Source organism: Echiichthys vipera (assembly GCF_963691815.1).
Source record: "Echiichthys vipera genome assembly, chromosome: 3".
Taxonomy (NCBI): Eukaryota; Metazoa; Chordata; class Actinopteri; order Perciformes; family Trachinidae; genus Echiichthys; species Echiichthys vipera.
In genome coordinates, this window is record NC_139828.1 from 25,325,944 (window position 1) to 25,347,134 (window position 21,191).

General features: G+C 40.6%; 1 protein-coding gene across 2 annotated transcripts; it reads right to left on the reverse strand.

The window, feature by feature from the left end:
* Positions 1-1,079: 1,079 nt before the first annotated feature.
* Positions 1,080-20,035, reverse strand: cpeb2 (cytoplasmic polyadenylation element binding protein 2). Of its 2 annotated transcripts, XM_083911240.1 has the most exons (11): positions 18,686-20,035; positions 16,110-16,379; positions 12,337-12,427; positions 9,392-9,442; positions 8,030-8,053; positions 6,577-6,750; positions 6,374-6,463; positions 6,068-6,186; positions 5,693-5,807; positions 5,335-5,516; positions 1,080-4,934 (listed from the first exon to the last, which is right to left on the reverse strand). In XM_083911240.1, the coding sequence occupies exons 1-11, from the start codon at positions 19,622-19,624 to the stop codon at positions 4,707-4,709; spliced, it is 2,283 nt and encodes a 760-aa protein (XP_083767366.1). In that variant the 5' UTR covers positions 19,625-20,035; the 3' UTR covers positions 1,080-4,706. The 2 variants fall into 2 exon arrangements, with proteins under 2 accessions (XP_083767366.1, XP_083767367.1); XM_083911241.1 differs by lacking the exon at positions 8,030-8,053.
* Positions 20,036-21,191: the final 1,156 nt, after the last annotated feature.

Here is a 21,191-nt window from a genome sequence, read left to right on the forward strand (position 1 = left end):
TTGAGGTGATGATTAACACTTGTTTATACTCTCCATACAACACAAGAGAGGTGTTGTATGAAATCTTCAGGTATATAAATATAGATAGGAAATTACTATGTAAATGTGTGATCATGGTCTTAGTATTTAAAACCTTAACTTAAGTAAAAAAAAAATACCACAAGGTTAAAATAATCATTACAAGTAAAGATTGTGAATTATAAAGGTTATGGGAAAAAAAAGTATAATCAGCAAAATACCCTTAAAGGATCAAAATTAGAATTCTCATTCAGCAGAAAATGCTCCTTGCAAGCTCATGTACACGACATTATTAGATGATAAACACTGATGCATTTATACACGATGAGCATATATATTGTAGTGTTGGAGCAGATGGAGGTGGAGCTGATTTGAATAATTTTATATTTAGTTTTAGGTCAATGGTTCCCAACATGGGGTTCATGCCCCTCACAAGATAAATGGGGGGAGTTGTGAGACGGTTGATGAAGGTTGAACGCATGAAAACAAAGTTCTGTTTCCTACTTCTTTCGACTTTCTCTAGTGTTTTGTAAAAATCAAAGATGATGTCATTGCTCTGGACCTCAGACGGTTATTTTAAAGAAAGGTTTAGAGGGGAAACGTGCATTTGGAGGAACACATCTGTAACACATCTGTTTTGTGACGGCTCACAAGTCACACAGGTTGGGAGCCACTGGATTTTATCTTGAACAATAGATTGAAGTTTATAATCTGTGTAAAATCTTACACTGCGAAGTATCAGTTAACTACAGCTGTCACGTAAAAAGTGTTTCTGTTTGAAATGTAATGAGTATACTGTACCAGAAAATGGAAATACCTAGTATCAATATACGTAGTTACTTTGTTACTGATTTGCACTGATTTATTAAAATGCTTCTTATCAATGTGGACAAAAATGTAAAACTATGAAATATAAGTATTAATCTTAATCTAAGCACATGTTCACAACACTGTCTCTGTCAGCAGCAGCCATGTTGTGTCCAAACAGAATGGGTCTTTATTCAGGAAGTGAAAGAAAAAAAGATTGTAATCAACACCCCATTTAAATACAAAACCAACAAAATAAAAATAAACATGATATTAATTTTGCATATCAAAGAACCATTCAGTAATAATTACAATCCAAACACCTTGTAAACCACTTTTGTGAATCTATACACAAACTCTGATTTAGAAATTAGTCACTTTTACAATAAAATTACAAATATTTAGCTTTAAAAATAATTAAACTCAAAATAATATCTTAGTAATTAGCATCTTTTTTTATATGTATATATATAGTGAATTTCCACATAAAAATACAAAATGATACCAATGACATTTAAATATGAAACAAAAAATATTCCAAGAACTCTGCTACTATTAAAGGAAATAAAAAGGTGGGATAAAACAAGATGAAATGAAATAGAAATATGCATGAAAAAGTCTCTCCTTTTGTTAGCAAAACACTATCCAAAATAACTACAATCATTTACAGTCAGTACAAAGATATCTGGATTTAAAAATAGTTGCAATGAAAAAACGGGGTTTTATTTTTCTGACAGTAAAAAATGACACTGTGGATCAGAAATCTGCAAAATATGCAATGAAAAAAATAAATCTGCATTAAAAAGGTTTACACTGTAGTTCTTACTTTTATACAAACATTAGAAACAGTATTGCACATCACAACACAGATTCGAGGTTAGTCAGCCTTTCAAAATGTGTTATATTCAAGTTTCAGAGCATCTACGAGGACAGGCAGCTGGGGCCTCGATGCAACAGGGGAGAATCTCAAGTGTCTTCCAAGAATAGAATAAAACCTTCATGTTTCCTTCCTTCAAATGAAATGTGTCATGTGTATCAAAATAAGAGTCAACTGTATATCAAAAAACTTTGATGTTGATCCTAATGACATGATTCTTTGTCTTTGTAACAGAATTTTTGGACATAATTAGCACTGTGACGGGGGGAGGAAATAAATGGTATAATAGTCCTATTTAAATAGAAAAATACAATCAAAATCAAATAGTTTTTTTTTGTCTACAAAAATAGTGAAATAAATATGATTTTTACAAAAACAAAGACGTACAGAACAAAGTAACAGTGTTCAACATAGAAAATAGAACCTCACGAAAACAGCACAAGTCAAGTGTTACAGGTGACGATATTCAAACATGTTCATGAGAACTAAAGCCACGGGGAGGACAGGAGCTTCTCTTTAAAGGGATAGTTCTGAGTTTAAGTGGGGTCGTATGAGGTACTTATCCAGAGTCAGTGTCTTATTTACAATAGATGGCGGTCGGAACACCCTCAGTTTGATGAAGCAGGCACGGAAGCTGAGTGATGTACTGCTGTAGACGGGGACAGCAGCTAAATGTGTTTTAGCCACCTTAAAAAATCTATATTAGTTCAAGTGTACGCTACATTTTGATTGGATTCACTTTACGTTGCCATCAAACAGCCCTGTTTAAGTTTACTGCGGGGGAACTGAGGCCGTCAAAGCCGCCAGACTCCGATGAACGACCATGAACGCGGCAGTTGCTGGTCTACCACTGCCTCCATCAGTTACCCACTGAAAAAATCTGAACTATCCCTTTAACGCCACCCTGACTCCCCGTCTTCACAAAATCCAGACTACATTAGAATATATTAGAAAATATTGGATTTCCTGCTCTACTCATACAGAACAAAGATAACTTAAGACCACTGCTTCACGCTACATTTTACACAAGTAATCATGAAAAAATAAAATGCAATAAATCATCTGTAGAATTATAAATAGGTGGAGGTTTTAGGGAATCCACAACTGCACTGAATCACTTAGGGGTGTGGATAAGAAAGAAAAAGTGTGGGGGTATAGAAAAGTAGTGCATAATATATATATATACGGTATATAGATACATATATATATACATTATAAAAACATATTGAAGGGCCAGTGATGGGTAAGTAGTTGACACAAACAAATTAAATAATATGACTCGACTTAACTTAGAGTGTCAGTTTGATTACAGTTTTGTAACAGTACACACGCCTGAACACTGATACCGAGGAACACAAAAAACACTACTTCACGAGAGCGACACACTTGTACAGTACCAAACGGACGCCAGGGCCACCATCCTCACACAAAGATTGTCCCTAAATATATTTCTTGTTATGAATTTGAGGGTCACGGCGGAGATCAAACAGACAAACAAGGAGAGGAGTTTTATCTTGTGCGCCAAGAGACTAAATGTCATCGTTGTCGTCTTAAAAGCTTGCTGAGGAGATGGGGCGATACTTTGTCTTCCACTTATTGAGTTTCAACGAGTCATTGCAAAATATGCAGTTTAGAGGAGTGAACATGTTTTTATGATGCTTCTCCCAGTTAAGTCTTCCAGGTTGCATTTGGTCTGCCAGGGCAATGCTTTACTACAGGAAGGGTGAAGGCAGAGTCATTGTGATGTTTAAGTTCTCCTCTAACTAAACTAGAGCCTCAGTCTACACTACAAACAGTCACACAGCACAGGGACGACACAAACACAAACCACTGAACACCTTCTCAACAGGATTTCTTCTTTTTTTTGCCATACAAGCCACCGTGTCACAAAATGATGGCGTCCACTAAGTCTACAGTAGAACCAATATCACTTTTTGTATCGTTAAGTATGTAAACGGATCAAACGACGGATAAACATCAATGCATGCAAGTTTAAATATGTTTCTTTTTTTGTTTTACTTATTTAACTTTGTCTGATCTTTCCCCCTCTTAGGCATCTGCAATAGATGATCATGCTATAGAATTTCTTATGTTTAATTATGATTTCAGTGGTTTGCTTTTTGTTTTTTTTTCCTCTCACATCTACCCTGCATGCTATTTGTGTAGCTAAGCCTATTGTCATTACATGCACTTTCCATGGCAACTGGGGCCATTAGTGATTGAGTGCATACTGCATTTCATTTGACATGTTTCTGGTTCATTAACGGCATTAAATATAATACCTACACATCTATTCATATACATGTATATATAGCAGCAAAGCTTCTAAAATAGCTTGTTAAGTATAAATATTGAATACAATTAGCAGAAACCAGATTTAGTATTTTGAGGTATCACTCTATGGGTCAGTATGAGCGCAGAAATAACCCTATCGTCTTTTTTTTGATAAACTCTCTAAGAAGAAGAAAGAGCCCATGGCAACGTTAAAAAAACAACCGTTTGTTTTGCGGCAGAAAACGTGTCAATTTCCTATCTTTTTGCTACCTTTGGTAAATGACCATGGGCAGGCGTCAACATTAGAGAATCAAGGTTTTCCCAGTGTGCACTACACGCACCGTTGCGGTGGCTAGCAGCAGACAAACAGACAGACAAGCTGCCCCCATGCAAAAACATTCCCATATCTACTTTAAATCTCACATACAAAAATAATAACAATAAAAAAACCTACAAAAATCAATCTCTTTTTAAATCTCCTCTTAGAAAAGATGAAAGTACCACAAAAGAGTTGTAGAATTGTCAGAGCCTGAGATGTGAGGGGGGTTTTGGTGAAAAACTGAGGCTTGTGGTGTTTGGCTGCTACAAAAGATATATAGATATATTGTATATACTGTTACATACTCGATTATACTGATAGCTTAGGAGAGCAGGAGAGGCAGAGCGAAGCTCTTTTTCCTGTTTCATTTCCCTTCCCTCTGATGATGTCACCATGGCTGTGGTTGCATCTCTAGTTCCAGCGAAAGTGAATCTGGCGTGGGCGGTCGGCTCCCTCTTTGACCAGCGGCTTGTGGAACTCTCGTCCTGCTCGGGAGTGGATGTTGGCCCAGCAGAACTCGCAGTAGTACTGCAGACAGGTGACGTTAGCGCAGAAAAAGGGAGCAAACTTCCCTCCACAGCGTGCACCCTGACACTCATCACATAGCTGATCATCCAGGACGTAGGGCTTCACCTCCACCTGCACACACACATTTGAGAGAAGACATGGAGAGTTCATAAATACATAAAGTAAAAAATGCCATGTGTGTTGCCAGGGCTTACAGCAACGGAGACTGGGAAGGAAGCTAATTCAATCACCCCTAATAAGCTTTTGCTCACCATAGCAACAAGCTGCTGCACACAAACACAGACACACACACACACACACACACACACACACACACACACACGCACACATGCACACACACACACACACACACACACACACACACACACACACACACACACACACACGCACACACACACATGCACACACACACACACAGTTGTATTCACAAATTGCTTGAATGATGATTGAGTCATATACACTTGCTGAATAACAGGAAATTAGGGAATTGCTATTGAAGGGGAGGCTGTACCCGTTTGTCAATGTCTCCGTGCTGCAGTTGGACAAATCTAGCGCTGATGGCAGCGATGTAACTCTGTTGATTGGAGAAGGCCACTCGCCCCGCCCCCTTGGGGTACTTGAGCTCCGGATCGGTGTCGATGCCTGCGTAGCAGACTCCACCGTAGAGACGATCCATAATCATGGCCAGCTCAACTAGTCAGAGGGTGAAATGCAGTCAGACATTTGTTGTAGATGAGAAGTGTAATCTGTCACACAGCTGATCCTCTACTGATATATGCACACGTCTGTTAAGGTGTGAATCTAAAGTACTCCCTCAATAGAAAACTCATATGAAATTGCTCAAGGTAAAACAAAGCATGTGTAATTACTTGCTCTCAGGGGACGAGGGACGCCTCCCACAAAGATGGTCTTGCGGGGATCAAGGGGCTGAGATCCGTCCATCACAAAATCACTGTCGCTCAGGTTCCAAGGTCGAATTTGCACCTGGAGTCAGAGTCAAATTTAAATCATCTCTCTCCTTATTTAGGTACAAATGAAATGACAGCACTGTGTATGTTCAACAGATTCTCACTCCCAACTCGTCACATACAGACGCTTGGTCGGGACCTCTTGGTGCACATTTTTAAAACTCGGGGTAACCGTTACGCAGTCATTTTTCAATGAGCAGGGTATGTTTAAGTTTAGGCAGTTGGGAGTGAGAACGGGTTGATCTGTCCAGTGTGAGCTGGTGCTGTTGGACTCACAGGTTTGTCCTTGATAGTGGGGCTGGAGACACACAGGTAGAGCTTCCCATCCTCCTCCATGCAGGCTTCGATCAGAGCCTGCACTGACGTCTCCTCCTGGAACAGCAGGAATGCGTATCCTAGGAAACACACGCACATCCACAGCGTCAGCGTGTGCATTAAACACACACAAATAGACTGTGTGACAAATGATGCATTATTTATTAGCATCATAGCTTCACGGCATCCAAGCTCAATGTTAATAAAGCTGAGTAGCCATAACTGTATGATTAATACAGAGCAGAGGCTCGCTGCTTTTGTCAATACCTTTAGGTGGAAAGTAGGATTTGCTCTCTGCTTTGTGTGGCCAGTCCACCACCAGGTGACCAAAGCGGCGAAAACTTGTGGTTATTTCATCTGAAGGAAAGCAGAAAAAGAAACAACAAACAGGTGAAGATGAGGATGGATGGTTGATAGAATAGAAAGAGCAGAGTCAGTATAACGCAATAGTGAAAGGCTGTTGTCCTCACCTTCATCTATGTCAGGGGGCAAACCTCCCACAAACACCTTGCGGGAGAAGCGCTCGATGCGTTCCCCGTTTTGGTGGGGGTAACAGTTAGGGGAGCCATGGACTCCTGGGACACCCTGGTTGCCGTGGCCATCGTCAAGGAGATTGTCATCGATAGGGAAGAGGGATGAGCGGCCTGGTGGAGGGAAAAGGCACATAAGGCTACGGCAAATGTCAAGCATTTGCACAAACACACAGAGGCCGAAACACAAATCACAAACATGAATCTAAACCACGGACTGTATATATACGGTCATAGCCTCATATATACAACCTCTATATATGAGGCTAGGATCTAAACCTGCCTCTCCTTAATGGAATCTGCTATGACAAGGACACATCAAGAGGAAAGGCTGTCAATAGAATAATGTTTCCGCTTTTATTGTAGTTTTACGCTGAGTGGTGGTGAAACAAAGCACCAGCTTAAAGTGAGGATTATGTACAATTTAGTTTTTACCGGGTTAAGACCCAAACACGCAATCATGTGTGCGGCGCCCTGAGCGGTATGGCAGATGAAGCAGGTGTGGAAAGGCAGGCGGTGAGGAACAAAGCTGTTAATAATTTGCAGTCCCAAAGTGTCCAATATTAAATATATAAATAAGTGATAAATAAATAGTCATATGAATGAACTACATAAAATGTAGAAATGAAAGAATAATTTTAGAAATATTTTAGTAGAAAGTATTAAACATGTGGAGGTGAATATTGGTTAAAGTGGTACGGCGTCAGTCAATGTGTGTTTGAGGAAAAGTCATCCATCCTGTGTTAAATTTGACTTCTTTCTTCTTCTGTATGTGTAAAAGAGCTCTTAAGCTATTTGGAATAGTATCATGTGCTGGGCTAAGACATATGGATCATTATTAAGAATGACACAGAAGGTAAATTATCAGAAAGTGTCCCACTTTACCAGGACTCACCTTTAGATTTTATATATGTTTAGATTATATTATTATATATATTATTATTATATGTATTATAATATTATATTATGTTTATTATAATTTTCCTACTGACACTTATTTCATCATGTTACATTTTATTTCACATACAGCTTGGCTCATTTATATATATATATCTTTGTTTATATATATTCATTTATTTATTATTAGACACTTTGGGGTTCCATAGGGTTTCAGATAAACGTGACCAAACCTGAAAGCCATGAGACATCATGCATGTCATACATTTTTTGATACAGCCAACGATAACTTATTGGGTAAAAGATGAGCTTAAAGATTGTATAACAATGCAACAAAAAAACATCAACAACTGCGTCGTCCTGAATTTAAAAGCAGAAAACTATAGAAGTCGCCTCCAGATTTGAGTCCTCAGTTTGGTATCCATTCAAGCACTAAAGCATGCCATAAGATAAGAAGCCACAAGGAAAAAGACATGTTGCGGAAAGCTGAGTTTACCTCGACGTCTCCCATAGCTCCTGGCTGCATGTAGAAAAGTACAGAGTACAAGTTTCAGCTGTGCACACATTCTCAAAAGGGGTATGTAAGCTGTATGGACTTATCTCATGACCTTTTTGTCCAACCACCTAACAATTTAGTTGAAAAAAAGCTGCCAATCCCAAAAAGGCGCACCAAACTTACTTTTTAACACTTTAAACAGCTAAGCTTACATCCTCCTGAGACCAAGAACAAGATCTATATATTTTTTTTCAGGAATAAAAACTTTCAAATGTAATTCTTCTGAAGACACTATACTTTCTTTTTTCCAATAAAGTGTGCCAGATCTGAAGGAAGCGTTTGGAAAACCATGAAAATAAACTTGTCAAGGTCCAACTCCACATGTTACATCACTGAAAAGCCGTGCATGTCCTCTGTCAAGGACAACAAGGCTCATCTCAGTAACATGTCCGACCTCAGAGACGTGAGCCAAAAAGTGCCTCCAACACAGGATGTCAATTAATATCTGATTGCTGTCTCTCAGGAGGAAACAGCAAATGCCAGAGACAATAAAAAACACACTCGCAATTTTTTTGAAAATGCTGTTGACATATTTTATTTTTTTAGAACAACATGACGTGTGTATAGTGTGAGTCTCTAGGGCTACAATTACTCCAAGTGGCCCTGAAATTTTACATTTTAATGAAAGGGTGTGACCAAGTCCTTTTTGTGATGCATTCAAAGTTTTCAAGTGACTTCGTATAACAATGGAAACACTCATCATGTGAGCGCCATTACAAAGCATTAGTATAGTAGACCTGCAGTAAATAAACCAGAGGCAGTTGGGAGTTTTGAAGATGCTACACTGATGGTAACATTATATTTATAAAACCCAGAGCGGCACTTCATAAAAAATTGATCACAATTGGCACTTTATGCAAATATACTGTATGGATTTGATAGGAAAAAATAGAAAACAGATAAGGATATACTGATAGAAATTCCCACCTTTAGACCAGACCCACCACGTGTCACCTAGTGTGACCTTATTAAACCACTGTGAGTCTGGAGCCCTAATGATGGGGTGTAATGATGCAGTGGAAACATCATAAAACACAAGGTGATCCACCTTTTATGCTCATTTTCAATTTGGTGCATAGAAACAGCTGGATGAAATAGTGGAAATTCAAACAAGCTTGGTGTATCAGTAAAAGTGAAATGCATCTAAGTGCAATGGAAATGGAAATGAAGCACGTAACAGGCACTGAAGCTGCTGCATGAATTCACATTTTCTTTTACCAATTTTCTATAAATCATATTAAAATTCGCTCCATATTTGGATGGTAACGATTACAGAGGGAGATGCTGCTGAGAGATATTTACCATTGAGCATGAGTAGGCCGTCAGCCCCGGGGTTAGGGCATCCCACACGGCCTGACATGGGAAACAGAAACACACACACACACACACACACACACACACACACACACACACACACACACACACAGAAACAGGGATGAGACACAGAGCAGATGGAGAGGACAGGGCGAGGCCAATGTGTGTACATGTCAGCAAGAACACACACAAACACACACAAACACACACACACACACTCACACACACACACACACACACGCACACACACACACAAACACACACACACACACACACACACACACACACACACACACACACACACACACACACACACACACACACACACACACACACACACACACACATAGCAACAGTGCCTGCCTGTGAATGTGTTACAACGGCCCTCTCACGTCTCTGCAGCCAGCACTACTGTCAACAAAAGGAACAAAGCTCTTCTTATCCCCAAAGACACCTTGAGTTGTTTTTACGAGAAAAGAGGCCGAATGAAACACTTCCTTTCTTTGTTTTCATCGATAGAAAAACAGTAAGAAAGGAGTTTTTAGACAAAATGGATACTTTCCTTTACAGCCATTAGAACGCAATTTATCTCAGGTTGCAAATGAAATATCAAACCAACCCACAATGCAATATTCTATTATGCTATTTGTGTGGCGGAAACAATTACATGATCAACGGTAAATAAATCAACAAACTGACAAATCAATTTTAGTAACTTTAAGCAAAAATGCTTAAATAATAGATATTTAGATTTAGATAGATAGTTCATAGACTAAAAGATTAAGGTGCCAAAGACAAATGCACCTTATGCACCTTATGTATATCATTGTAAAATAATATAACAAAGATATTTATAACAGCCTGGTCACTTTACTTTACACACTTATTTTATCTTTCTATTTTAAATTTCTCATATTTACTTGTTAACCTGTTTTTAATATTACCTCTATTTTTTATCTTAAATTATTGTTCTGTGTTGTTCTGTTATTGTTCTGTTATTGTTATGTAAATGTTATTGTTATTGTTATGTTTAGGTTTGTCCTGTTAAATGTTTGGAAACTGTGAGCAAAGCATAAGCCGGAGTCAAATTCTCTGTATGTCCAACATACTTAGCAATAAACCTGATTCTGATTCTGATTCTGATTCTGATTAGATATAGAAAATAATTGCCGTGCAGTGGAATATCCAGAATTTTTGACTGGGGTGGGGCACTGACTTATGCAGGGGTGGCACACACACACACACACACACACACACACACACACACACACGTTGAAATTAACCTCTTAAGTTCCGATGGTCCGTGACACCCTCTAGAAACGCTCCTGTTGTTGTTTATAGCAATGATATTAGTGGTATGGCTAATTTCAATCATACTTTTGTTAGATTGTATTTTTTTTTCCTGGCTATTAGTTTGTGATCCCTTTATAATGTCTTTTTCTGCATCAAATTCATACTCAAGTTAAGTCATTTAAAAATATCTGTAAATCCCCCTGCACATAAGCCATTTATATCTTTTATATACAGATATTAAAGGCCCTAAGTGTATATTAATTTATGCAATTATAGCATCTTCTAGATTGTTTTGATGGTATGGGGATGGCATCCAAAACTGGTCTTGACTGTGTGGGCTGGGTTATTCAAATGATTCGATTCGACCCAATTTTCGATTGAAACTTTTTTCAGCACTGACGGCTTTGACAACTTTTTACTTTAGTACGGTACTTGACTAATTATGCGTTAAACATAGTGATGACGGATCATTGTTATTGTCACACTGTCGAGTCTTGATTGATAAGGATCGACAGATCGTCCTGACAACTGTCATTCACAGTTTCAAATTCTTCTTGGCTACATGGAATATAGTGTGATATAACCGCCATATTTGTTTTGGTAAAATATTAGAATTTTAAAATAAAATATTGGTAAAAATGAACTTGCAGCATTTTCATTTTTGGTTAATGAGGTCCTGTATTTTGAAGCTGCTTTTAAGAATACTGTACACTGTTGTGTCAGCCATGGCAAGGCTATAAATGGCAGAGCCTACCCTCACAAGCACTCCCGCCCTCCCGTCTCCTCTCTTGGCTGTCATACACAGTGTGTGAAAGTGTGATCACATCTAAAATTAGTCCAGACCCCCCCACCCCCCGCTGCTGTGCACACTGGCCCATGTCCTCCCCATCTGCTCTGGCAGGAAAAACGAGAAACTTGCCCCAGAAAGGAGGGCACAGGTCCTGATAGCCTTATGGGAGACTACAAATAACAACAATTTAGTGCTTCTACGCATATGCCAACTGGGTTTTACCAATGTTCTTATTCTGGGCCATATTTTGAAGGGAAAGTGTAGCTGGCCTGTGAGGCTGTAAATGAGCTCCAAGCAGCCTTCTCCGGGGCAGGAGGGGAAGAGCGGTGGTGCAGTTATTTGACACTGCTCCTCTGATGTCCAGCAGCTGAGCTCAGGAGGCCAGGGCAGTGTCACACTACAGTACATTCTCTGCTTGCTACTGCCAAACCATGAGGAGTCTTTCAAAAGAAACCCAGGACTATTTATACATGTATTTCAGTTTAAAAATGTTATGTGTGATATTGCACATTGCCTGAAAACATCTGTGACTAATTAGAGACATTCACAGTAAATAAATTTACCATAACTCCTCCCTTCCACTTCTCTCTCAGCTCTATGTGCTGCCCAGGTTAAGTAGCAACAGGATCAGAGCTGGAAGGTCATGTAAATGTGCAGCTGGTGGCAGAAGTATTAAGCTCTCAGCGGGGAGAAAATAAGCTGGAGTGTGGAAAAACAACACAGCTCTGGGGGCAATGGGCCAGTCACTTTACTGCACCCAGTGACTCCGTGCGATGTCAGGCCTCCTGCACCAAAGACCGGCGTTTGACACCCACACAAACTCAGACAGTTAGGGAAAAGGCAATCTTACCTTTCATCGGATCCTGCTCAGCTCGCATGATGTCGATCAGAGAGCTCTCCAGGGAGTGCATGTTCAGACTGTCGTACATTCTGGTGCGGTCCTGAAAAACACAGGTATAAGGTTTTATATCATCCTGGGTCAGAGTGGAAAAAACAAACAGCCCTCACCTTTCTAACACACTTCTGTGATTTGGCTTACAAATAATAAAGCTCCTGAAGTTTGGGTATTTGGCTTAACGTGGATTAACATTCTTTCCATATTTATTCACTTCAGGGGTCTGAAGGTATTGTTAGCAGCCTATATGATGGGTTACCCAGGATCTCTGGACTTGTTCCCAGAGATGGACGGAGACCAGACAGAATGGAAACCAAAACCAGGAGTGGCATTTACGTAGCAGCAGAGTTGAGATGGAGGTTGTGAGCTCATCAGTGAGACAATTCTCTTTAATGACCATGACAGCCTCATTTGGTAACATTCTGGTGACCAGCCCATCCTATATTACCGCACTCAACATAGTGCAGTGTAAAGGTCAATTCTTTATACTTTGATAGTGGCAGATTGTATGTTGCTTAATCTGCTTTTCCCTTGCATTTCCGATTTGTTTGTTTAGTACAATAGTGACAGTCATTCATAAAATGAAGAATGAAGAGTTGTACTTTTTTCAGTTTGCTAGATGAAGAATATACATATGCTCAAACACTGACAGACTCATGAGCCCTATTTTTTTATTCCACGCTTTCTCCTTCCTGGTCAAAACCTGCCTACATAACCCACAATGCCACTTGACTTGATAAACTTGATTGTACAGATTTGGGTGTGTTATCCTGTTTACCGTGTTCACAAGTAGAACCCATATGAACGGCCCCATATTGGTGTTTCACGACCTTGTGAGTGGAAAATTTCAGAAAACTCAGAGTTCACGAGTTATGATGTGTTTGCTGACATTTTCAGAAGTTCATTTTTGTGTGGATGGTGAGGTAGTATAGTGTAATTTTATAGTTTTTCTTTGTAATTTTACAATTTATATGAGGAAAATGTTGATATTTCCAACGGCCTTGCCTTTTTTCTGTATTTGCACTTCCTGCATTATGTTATCAGCTCACTAGCTAGCTAAATTGTTAGCCTTGGTGGCTTTTTGCCATTGTCTAGCAGCGGGGTTCGCACAATTCTACCACTTGAAGCAAAGCATATCAAAACTTCCCATGTCGTAACCACATGCTCACAAGTTCCACTTGAAGGCGGCAATCCTGCTAGGAGCAGCTAACGTAGCTTTGAAATGCTAGCATGACGGGCTACAGAGGTCTGGTGATCACTTCTTTCTAACTCCACACTGCCAGATTTCACTTTTAAACACGTGACATTACTTTAGCCACAAGATGCTTTAAACATTATTTAAACGTTTTCCATAGACAAACAGACTTTGATGTGTCAAATCTGTGAGTTCTGCTTAAAGACACCAGTCAGAACAGAATGTGTGTCCACAAAAAGACTTGGCTTGTCTGCCATTATGGATCGGGAGGAAAGTTAAACGTACGGCTGTGGGACTCATGGTGTTAGGTGGATATTCTCTTTAAATTAAAAAAATATAGTGTTTCAGGCTGATGGTATGCATTAGCAGTACAATTTGACTGTACAATTGTCCACTAACCAGCTTTACTACAAGCATAATCCTGAGGGTAGATTCTCTCCTATCTTCCTCAGTCTACCTGATGTCTAAAACATGACACAACAGAGATGTGTCACTGACTGCCAAACATTAAACAGAAAGGAAGGAAGGAAAAGTCTTGGAATCTGAAAAATTCCGGGCTGACACTGTTTATGGAAATTAACAATCCATGGAGTCAGGCCTGTTTCCTGGAATAGGAAGCGCTGTACTTCTTGGCACTGATATCACTTATAATTTGAGCTCGTAGCAACAGTGAGCTAATACCATTTGGTGACACCATTGGTGAAATCATTGTTCTAGTATGGGAGTCAAGAGCAATGACTATATTTTCTGTTAGCAGTCATTAAAACGTGCCATTATTCTTAGAATTAATCATGTATTTAACATAAACAGGCACATATACATTTCATTTATTAACTAGGTTTGCAGTTTCATGGATTTTACTGAGTATTTAATGTATGTCCTTAGGTAAAACCACTGCATTATATATATAGTAAAGAAATATACTATTCAGGACAGTAATAAATAATCAGTAGAGTTCTTGTTAACTCTTACATACAGTCTCCCGCCAACCTAAAACATTATTTGAGGCCAACTACCAACAATAAAAAAAATAACATCAGAATTGATAAACTACAGATAAATTAGAGGCCCAGTATTGTAAAAAGTGAGATCAGAACAGCCTGTGCTTTTGTTGGGAGAGGGTCTTAAATATACAGGTGTTACAATGCAGCATTTCAGACAGAAGGTGAAGACAAGTACAGTATATTCAGACAGCCAGTATGAGAAATATAAGGATTTTTGAAGTATGTAACATGTTCTAGTAGAAAACTAAAATACGCGTGTGAATCTGAAAAGAGCATGATATGGGACCTTTAAACATTGACAGGGACACTGGGCTTTCAGGAAATAATGTTGAATTGTAAAATAAAGACAGTAATCATGGGTTGTGTGTATAAAACTAATATAAACTATAACTAGTATATGTATGAAATATTGTCCAAATAATCCTAATTGAACTATTGAATTCTGTTTATAGTCCATGCACATGCAATTTACTATAATTTATCGATTTGTAATTTTAGTAAACTTCTGGATAACTGCATTCAATGCATTAATTAAATGCACAAATACCAAATAAAGCACAAAGAGACACTTAGTGGATGTCAGCCATAGTAACAAGTCAGATAGAATTTAAATCTCTGAAGAAAATACAGAGCACTTGTGTTTTTTTGTCCACAAATAATCTTATTTTGAAAACTAATGGTTGTTGGCAGTATAGTAGGAAAAAAATAACAATAATTGAGATATCATCAACGCATGACTAAATGGCAACCATCTGACCCTACTGCAGCCTTGACAGAGGAAAATAAAAGGCACTAATTATATTTACATTATACTGATTATGTGATGACCTCACAGACCTCAAGCAGACGCAAGGGCGCACTCACTTAGAAAACCACTCACCTTGGTAAATATAACAGAAAACAGAATAAGATAAACTCCTACTTGAATCTCACCTATAAGATGTTTCTTTCCTAAAGTGCATTCAGCCGAGCTCACACTTTGTAACACCTTTAGTGAAACCTGCAGAGCAGATCACTTCCAGCTCCTCCCATCTGATTGAAATGCTAACCATGGTGGCTCTTTTATTGTCATTTACATTTACACACTGCTCTGTGTGCCTGAAGAATCCCTTTCTTTCAGTTTCTCTACTTAAAAAAAATATTATCATTACCTTTTAATGTCTATTTCATCAGGGGAACCTTAAATAAAACTTTCTCTCTCTCTCACACACACACACACACACACACACACACACACACACACACACACACACACACACACTAACACACACACACACACACACACACACACACACACACACACACACACACACAAACACACACACACACTAACACACACGCACACCTCTTTATCATGTCCAATCTCTAATTCAAACAATTGGGTTTATCTATGATACTAGTTCTTTCCCACCTATAAATTGACTGATTCTCACACTCTAACCCAAAAACAAAACCCACCCACTCCCAAACAAACCAACTGCCCCCCAAAACCACCAACACCAATGGAGTAACAACCCAAAAACACATACCTGCAGGGGCAACAAAGAGTTGCTGTTGCTGTCTGTGCGAAACATGTTCTCCTCTATCCAGGACTTAGGCCCCAGTAATCCACCGGAGCGTGGGAATTTGGGAGGAGCAATGATGTTGCTTGAGAAGGGCTTCTTCAGGGGCGAGACGTGACTCACTGAGCCAGGTACACCCATGCCACTCCCTCTGCGGGGGTCCCGGCCCCAGGACATCCCCCCGGAGCCCCAGCCATTTCCCTGGTGACTGCCCCAGGGAGACTGCTTCACCATGGGCTGCACACACAGAACGGACGGGGTACAGAGAGATGGAAGGTTAATAAAGGCATGAGCATCATTTTGTACATTATTTCCGTTTCATCCTATACTTTCTTTTCTCCCAGTCAGTCACAGCCTAGCTTGATCTGCTCCTGTAACTGGTGGGTAGATAAGAAGATTTAGGGCTTTAAGACTAATACTAAGTATCCTGTGCGCTGCGGCACCAGCAGTGTAACACACACTCTCTCTCTACCTGGACCTTGTGTCCACTGCAAAGCATATCATACATCAAATTACATCCAACTTAATCTTGCATGCTTTAACGTGAAAATCCTGCACAGAGGAAAATTATATTTTTGTTTCTCACACACTCAATACATAATGTGATCTAAATGATTTTTCTCTATGGATCAACTGAAAACTGCTATGGGATATTAGATAGCAGTGTGCTAGAATAGTTTTTATTATCTAAAAAATCAGGATAATGAAGGTGCTGTTAGCGAAAATGGAAACTCTTGGAAAGCTTGGTTTACTATTGAAGCCCATTTGCACCAATGTGATGAAAAAATACCCTGTAAGTCATTATAAAAAGATTTGTTTCTCAAAATTATGACTTAGTAGCTCAAAACAATGATTTTTTTTTCTCTTTCTCAACATAATAACAAACTATCTCAAAATAATGAGAAACTTTCCCAATATAACAACTGTTGGCTGTTCACCATAGAGCCGGGTCTATTCGACGTTCCTGCCTGTTAAAAAGAAGGTTTTCGTTACCACTGTGCACAAGATTGCTGTATAAGTATATATACTGTATATATAGAGAGAGACAGATATAGCAACTTTCAGCTGCTCATGGAGGACTTGCTGGGTCTCTGTGAATGAATAAGTCATAGAGTGTGGTCTAGACCTACTCTTTCTTAATAACTTTTGTTATGATTTGGCACAGAAAGCGACAGAAAGTGGTCCGTGACAAGGCACCAACAATACTGTTACATGATTTTTTTTTGGTTAAGGTTGGGCATTAAAACCACTTGGTTAGGATTAGAAAAAAGGCCGTGCTTTGGTTTAGTACGTCTGGGAAATGAACGGCCACGACCCAGGAAACGTAATAAATCACAAACATTTTAACAGTTTTAAATGAAACGTGTCTTTTGTGTGTAAAAAACACACATAAATACATAAATTTACATACAAATTACTGTGCATTAGTTTTTGTTGTTTTATGTACGAAAAATGCATGACAACAGCCTGCACACTGGTAGTGTTGCAGCGCACGGTATACTTAGTATTAGTCTTAAAGCCCTAAATCTTCTTCTTTTCTCATTATTTTCAGAACATTTCTCATTAAAATGACTCACAGGATCTTTTTTTTAATCACATTGAAAGTTATGGGCTTTCATAGTTTATAACCCTGTAAGACATGAATTACGTCAAAAGTAGTAGTATTCCGAGAAACAATAACACCATACAGTAGTTGCACTTCAAAACCCATCCAATGTGCAAATCACATGACAAACCTGAGGTCTAAGGCTACTAACACAGGCCCCAAGACTACTGCATAATCTGAACCTTCAAGTTAACCTCTATTGCTGGCCTTTCCTCTGGGTCCCTAAGGCGTCTAACACACAGACACACACAGGCACACACACACACACACACACACACACACACACACACACACACACACACACACACACACACACACACACACACACACACACACACACACACACACACCTCTATGAAACTAGATGCCTTCATTTCACCCAAATAAACATCCATTCAGGACACCAAACCCTGCAAGCCTTTGTTTTCCCACCTACTGAACCACAAGACAGGGATGGTCCGGGGCCATGTGACTGCATCCCACTGCCAGCTTCCACAGAGAACAACAGCTAGATTCAGTGGTGCTCCCTTGTTCCCCTGTTCAGCCCTCCCTTCTTTTGCCTCAAGAGCAGTGACTTCAGCCCATGCAGAGAACATGACAAATGCATTATGAGTAAGAAAAAAGAAGACTACAAAGGCTATCCCTCTTAGACTATGGCTGTATAATGTATACACAGATAACTCTTCTGGCTATGCTTTATCTCTGCAGTGTCACAAGATGCTAAACTGAGGACATCCTGATGGGGGCCCTCACTTAAAATGATGGGGACATGTTTTGGTTGAAATAGGCTAAAAAGAATGGCGCTGGGGTGAGCCTGGGGCCTCATTTTTTGCTCACCAAAGGTGGAGATACTAACAAACAGAGGGAAATATACGATAGGAGAGTTGCCTTCCACCCCGTGTCACCTTCATGTGATTTATGTCCTACAGCAGCTCACCTGATGTTGGTTGTAGTTGTTCCTATGCTGCAGGAAGGCGCCCTGCTGAGGATGCATCTGGGGGCTGACCGGGGACCTGCGACTCTGCGCCTGCTGAGGGACGTTTATCTGGGGCGAGAAAGGACCGCTGAAGCTCTGCACATTAATCCCGGCGCAGGGATTAGCCGACACCGGCGAAAAACTCTGGAAGAAGGCCGGGTTGATGGAGGAGGGGATACCTGGGTAGAAGCTGTTGTCAGAGTCCGCGTTGGGCATCTGGTTAATGGCGTTCGCGTGGATTGGGTTGATGGAGTTGGATGCGGGAGGGGGAGGGGGCGAGGAGCTGGTCTGGACAGACCACGGGGTGCCGAACCCAGGTATTGAAGGTGAAGACGAGCCTACGCCGGCGCTCTGCATCTCCTGGGTGGGGAGGTTCGGGAAAGCGGCGCTGAGACCTCCGGACAGCATGTGGCCGGTGCCGCTGCTGCTGCCATTGCCGTTATTTATATGGTGGGCGATGGGGGAGTCCATTTGGATCTTGTTTGGGTTTACAGAAGTGGGCGATGGCGACGCAGCATCGGCTTCAGCCTCCTCCACTGGAGAGCCGCAGGGGTTAGCAGCGCTGTGCTCCGGCTGCCTCTGCGGCAGGTGACTGAAATGTCTCTGGGGCGGGGGCGACTCTGTGGGGCTAAACTCGGTGTGCTGACTTAACTGCTGCTGTATTTTTCGGCTGAGCTGAAGGTCACAGATAGACTGCGTAGGGCAGAAATGATCTCGATGGAAATCGGAGAAAGCTGTCTTCTGGTTTAGATGGTTATAATCCGGCGTGAATGAGCTTAGCCGGCTGTCGGTTTGGTTCGGTTGCGTCCCGGATTTCTCGACCGTGCTGCTGTTGCTCTCCTTTTCCTCGGTTGACGGGGGCAATTGCTTGGTTTTTACCCCCACAGGCTCATCCTGCATGTTTTGCTGATGCGCAGCAGCTGACAGGAACAGCGGGGACGCGGAGACGTCGCTGAAGGGCGAACCGGAGCGCAACTGGCCGCAGGAAACCGGCAGGACGAGGCGTAGTATCCGTCAGCCGGCTAAATCGGCTTTAAAATGAGTCAAATATATGCGTTTGGACATATATTTCAACCGTGCACCGTTTCTAAATGAGGTCTGTGGCAGAATAGGAAAACGTCTGTGAACAGGCTGCAGGCTGAAGGCAGATATAGAGGAGGGGGTCTGGCCTATGCAAATAGTCGGCTCTTTCTGGTCCTATTCTGGTTCACTTGGTGATATTATCATGAATCTAAAGACCGAGATGTGTCGGCCTTGGTGTAGGCTAGCCTACCCTGTGCGGTCCATTCCTGTCCGACCGTGCTACCCCCTCCTCTGGTTACCGGCTGTGCTGCTGCTGCTGCAGAGGATTAAAGATCCCCGACTGAATCTACGTCACGACCGCATCACGCCTCGGTGCGCCCGCCTCTAGCCTCGAGCCCGAGCTGCAAAGAGGACCGCATTGTTTACGTCATTTTTTTTTCATTATTCATAAAGTGCAGTAGGCTTACAACCTCTCTCCGAGCCCCGGGGAGTAGCCTACAGCAGGGCCGAATTACGGCAACAAAAGTCATTCATTAATACTCCTATGGAGACTTAACTCTAATTATATTAAGTCTCTTTCTCATTAATGAGTTTGTAGTCATCCTATAATATCATGTGAGGAGATCTAGGCTAGGATGAACTTATTTGGTAGTTTTGGCATGTTTATGTCGATTATACATTTAGTATAAAGTTAAGTTTAATTTTATGCTGAAATAATGGATGTGGCATATCCACAAGCCTATAAGCATACAGTATAGGCGTATATATAAAGAGACATATCTTTCTGGATTAATCAGGGGCTTCTTACTCAAAGTACAAGATCAGAATGGATGCATTTCAGAACTTTTTACGTCACATTAGGATGGTAATCGTGAAATTTGTGGGCTTCTCATTCAATAGAACTTTCCACACGACATAGTATGGCACAGTTTGCTTCGGCTTGTGCCCATCATCAGTATTCAGCCCACAACCATTGTGCATGCGTCTGCGCCAGCGTCACTTTACGCACGGACGCCAACAGCTAAATATAGTTTTCTATGTCAGTGCGTGTCAAGGGAGATGAATCTTCATCGCCTGTTGTGAACTCAAAGCTGACAAGCAACCCTGCCACATAATCTACCTCATACGTGCCCCCCACCAGCAGCACTATATGGCTACTGGCAAATTACATTTTCCTGTGGAGTGTGTTTGTGTGTTTGAGTCCTGACTGTGCTCAATTGTGTTTGAGGACTGAAAAGGGAAAAAAACAGAGGGTTTTAGGCAAACTCTTCCCTCAGCAGATAAATAACAGCTGACTTTTATTCACTCTAAAATACAAGTATCAGCTGAGAACTGGGATACAAGTGTGTAACTCTTCAGTTTCACTTTCTTGTTGTTTATACAAAAATAGTTAAGGCTGCAATTATAGATGTCTTGCTTTATTATCACGGTGCCCTTGGTGTGA

Bases quoted from the DNA above. Each gene is read 5' to 3' on its own strand.
- cpeb2 (XM_083911240.1), bottom strand. From the start codon at position 19,624: ATGCAGGATGAGCCTGTGGGGGTAAAAACCAAGCAATTGCCCCCGTCA. The intron at 8,054-9,391 runs GTAAATATCTCT...TTCTACATGCAG, and splicing joins CGGCCTACTCATGCTCAATG to CCAGGAGCTATGGGAGACGT. The intron at 6,751-8,029 runs GTAAACTCAGCT...TCCCTCCACCAG, and splicing joins GAGCTATGGGAGACGTCGAG to GCCGCTCATCCCTCTTCCCT.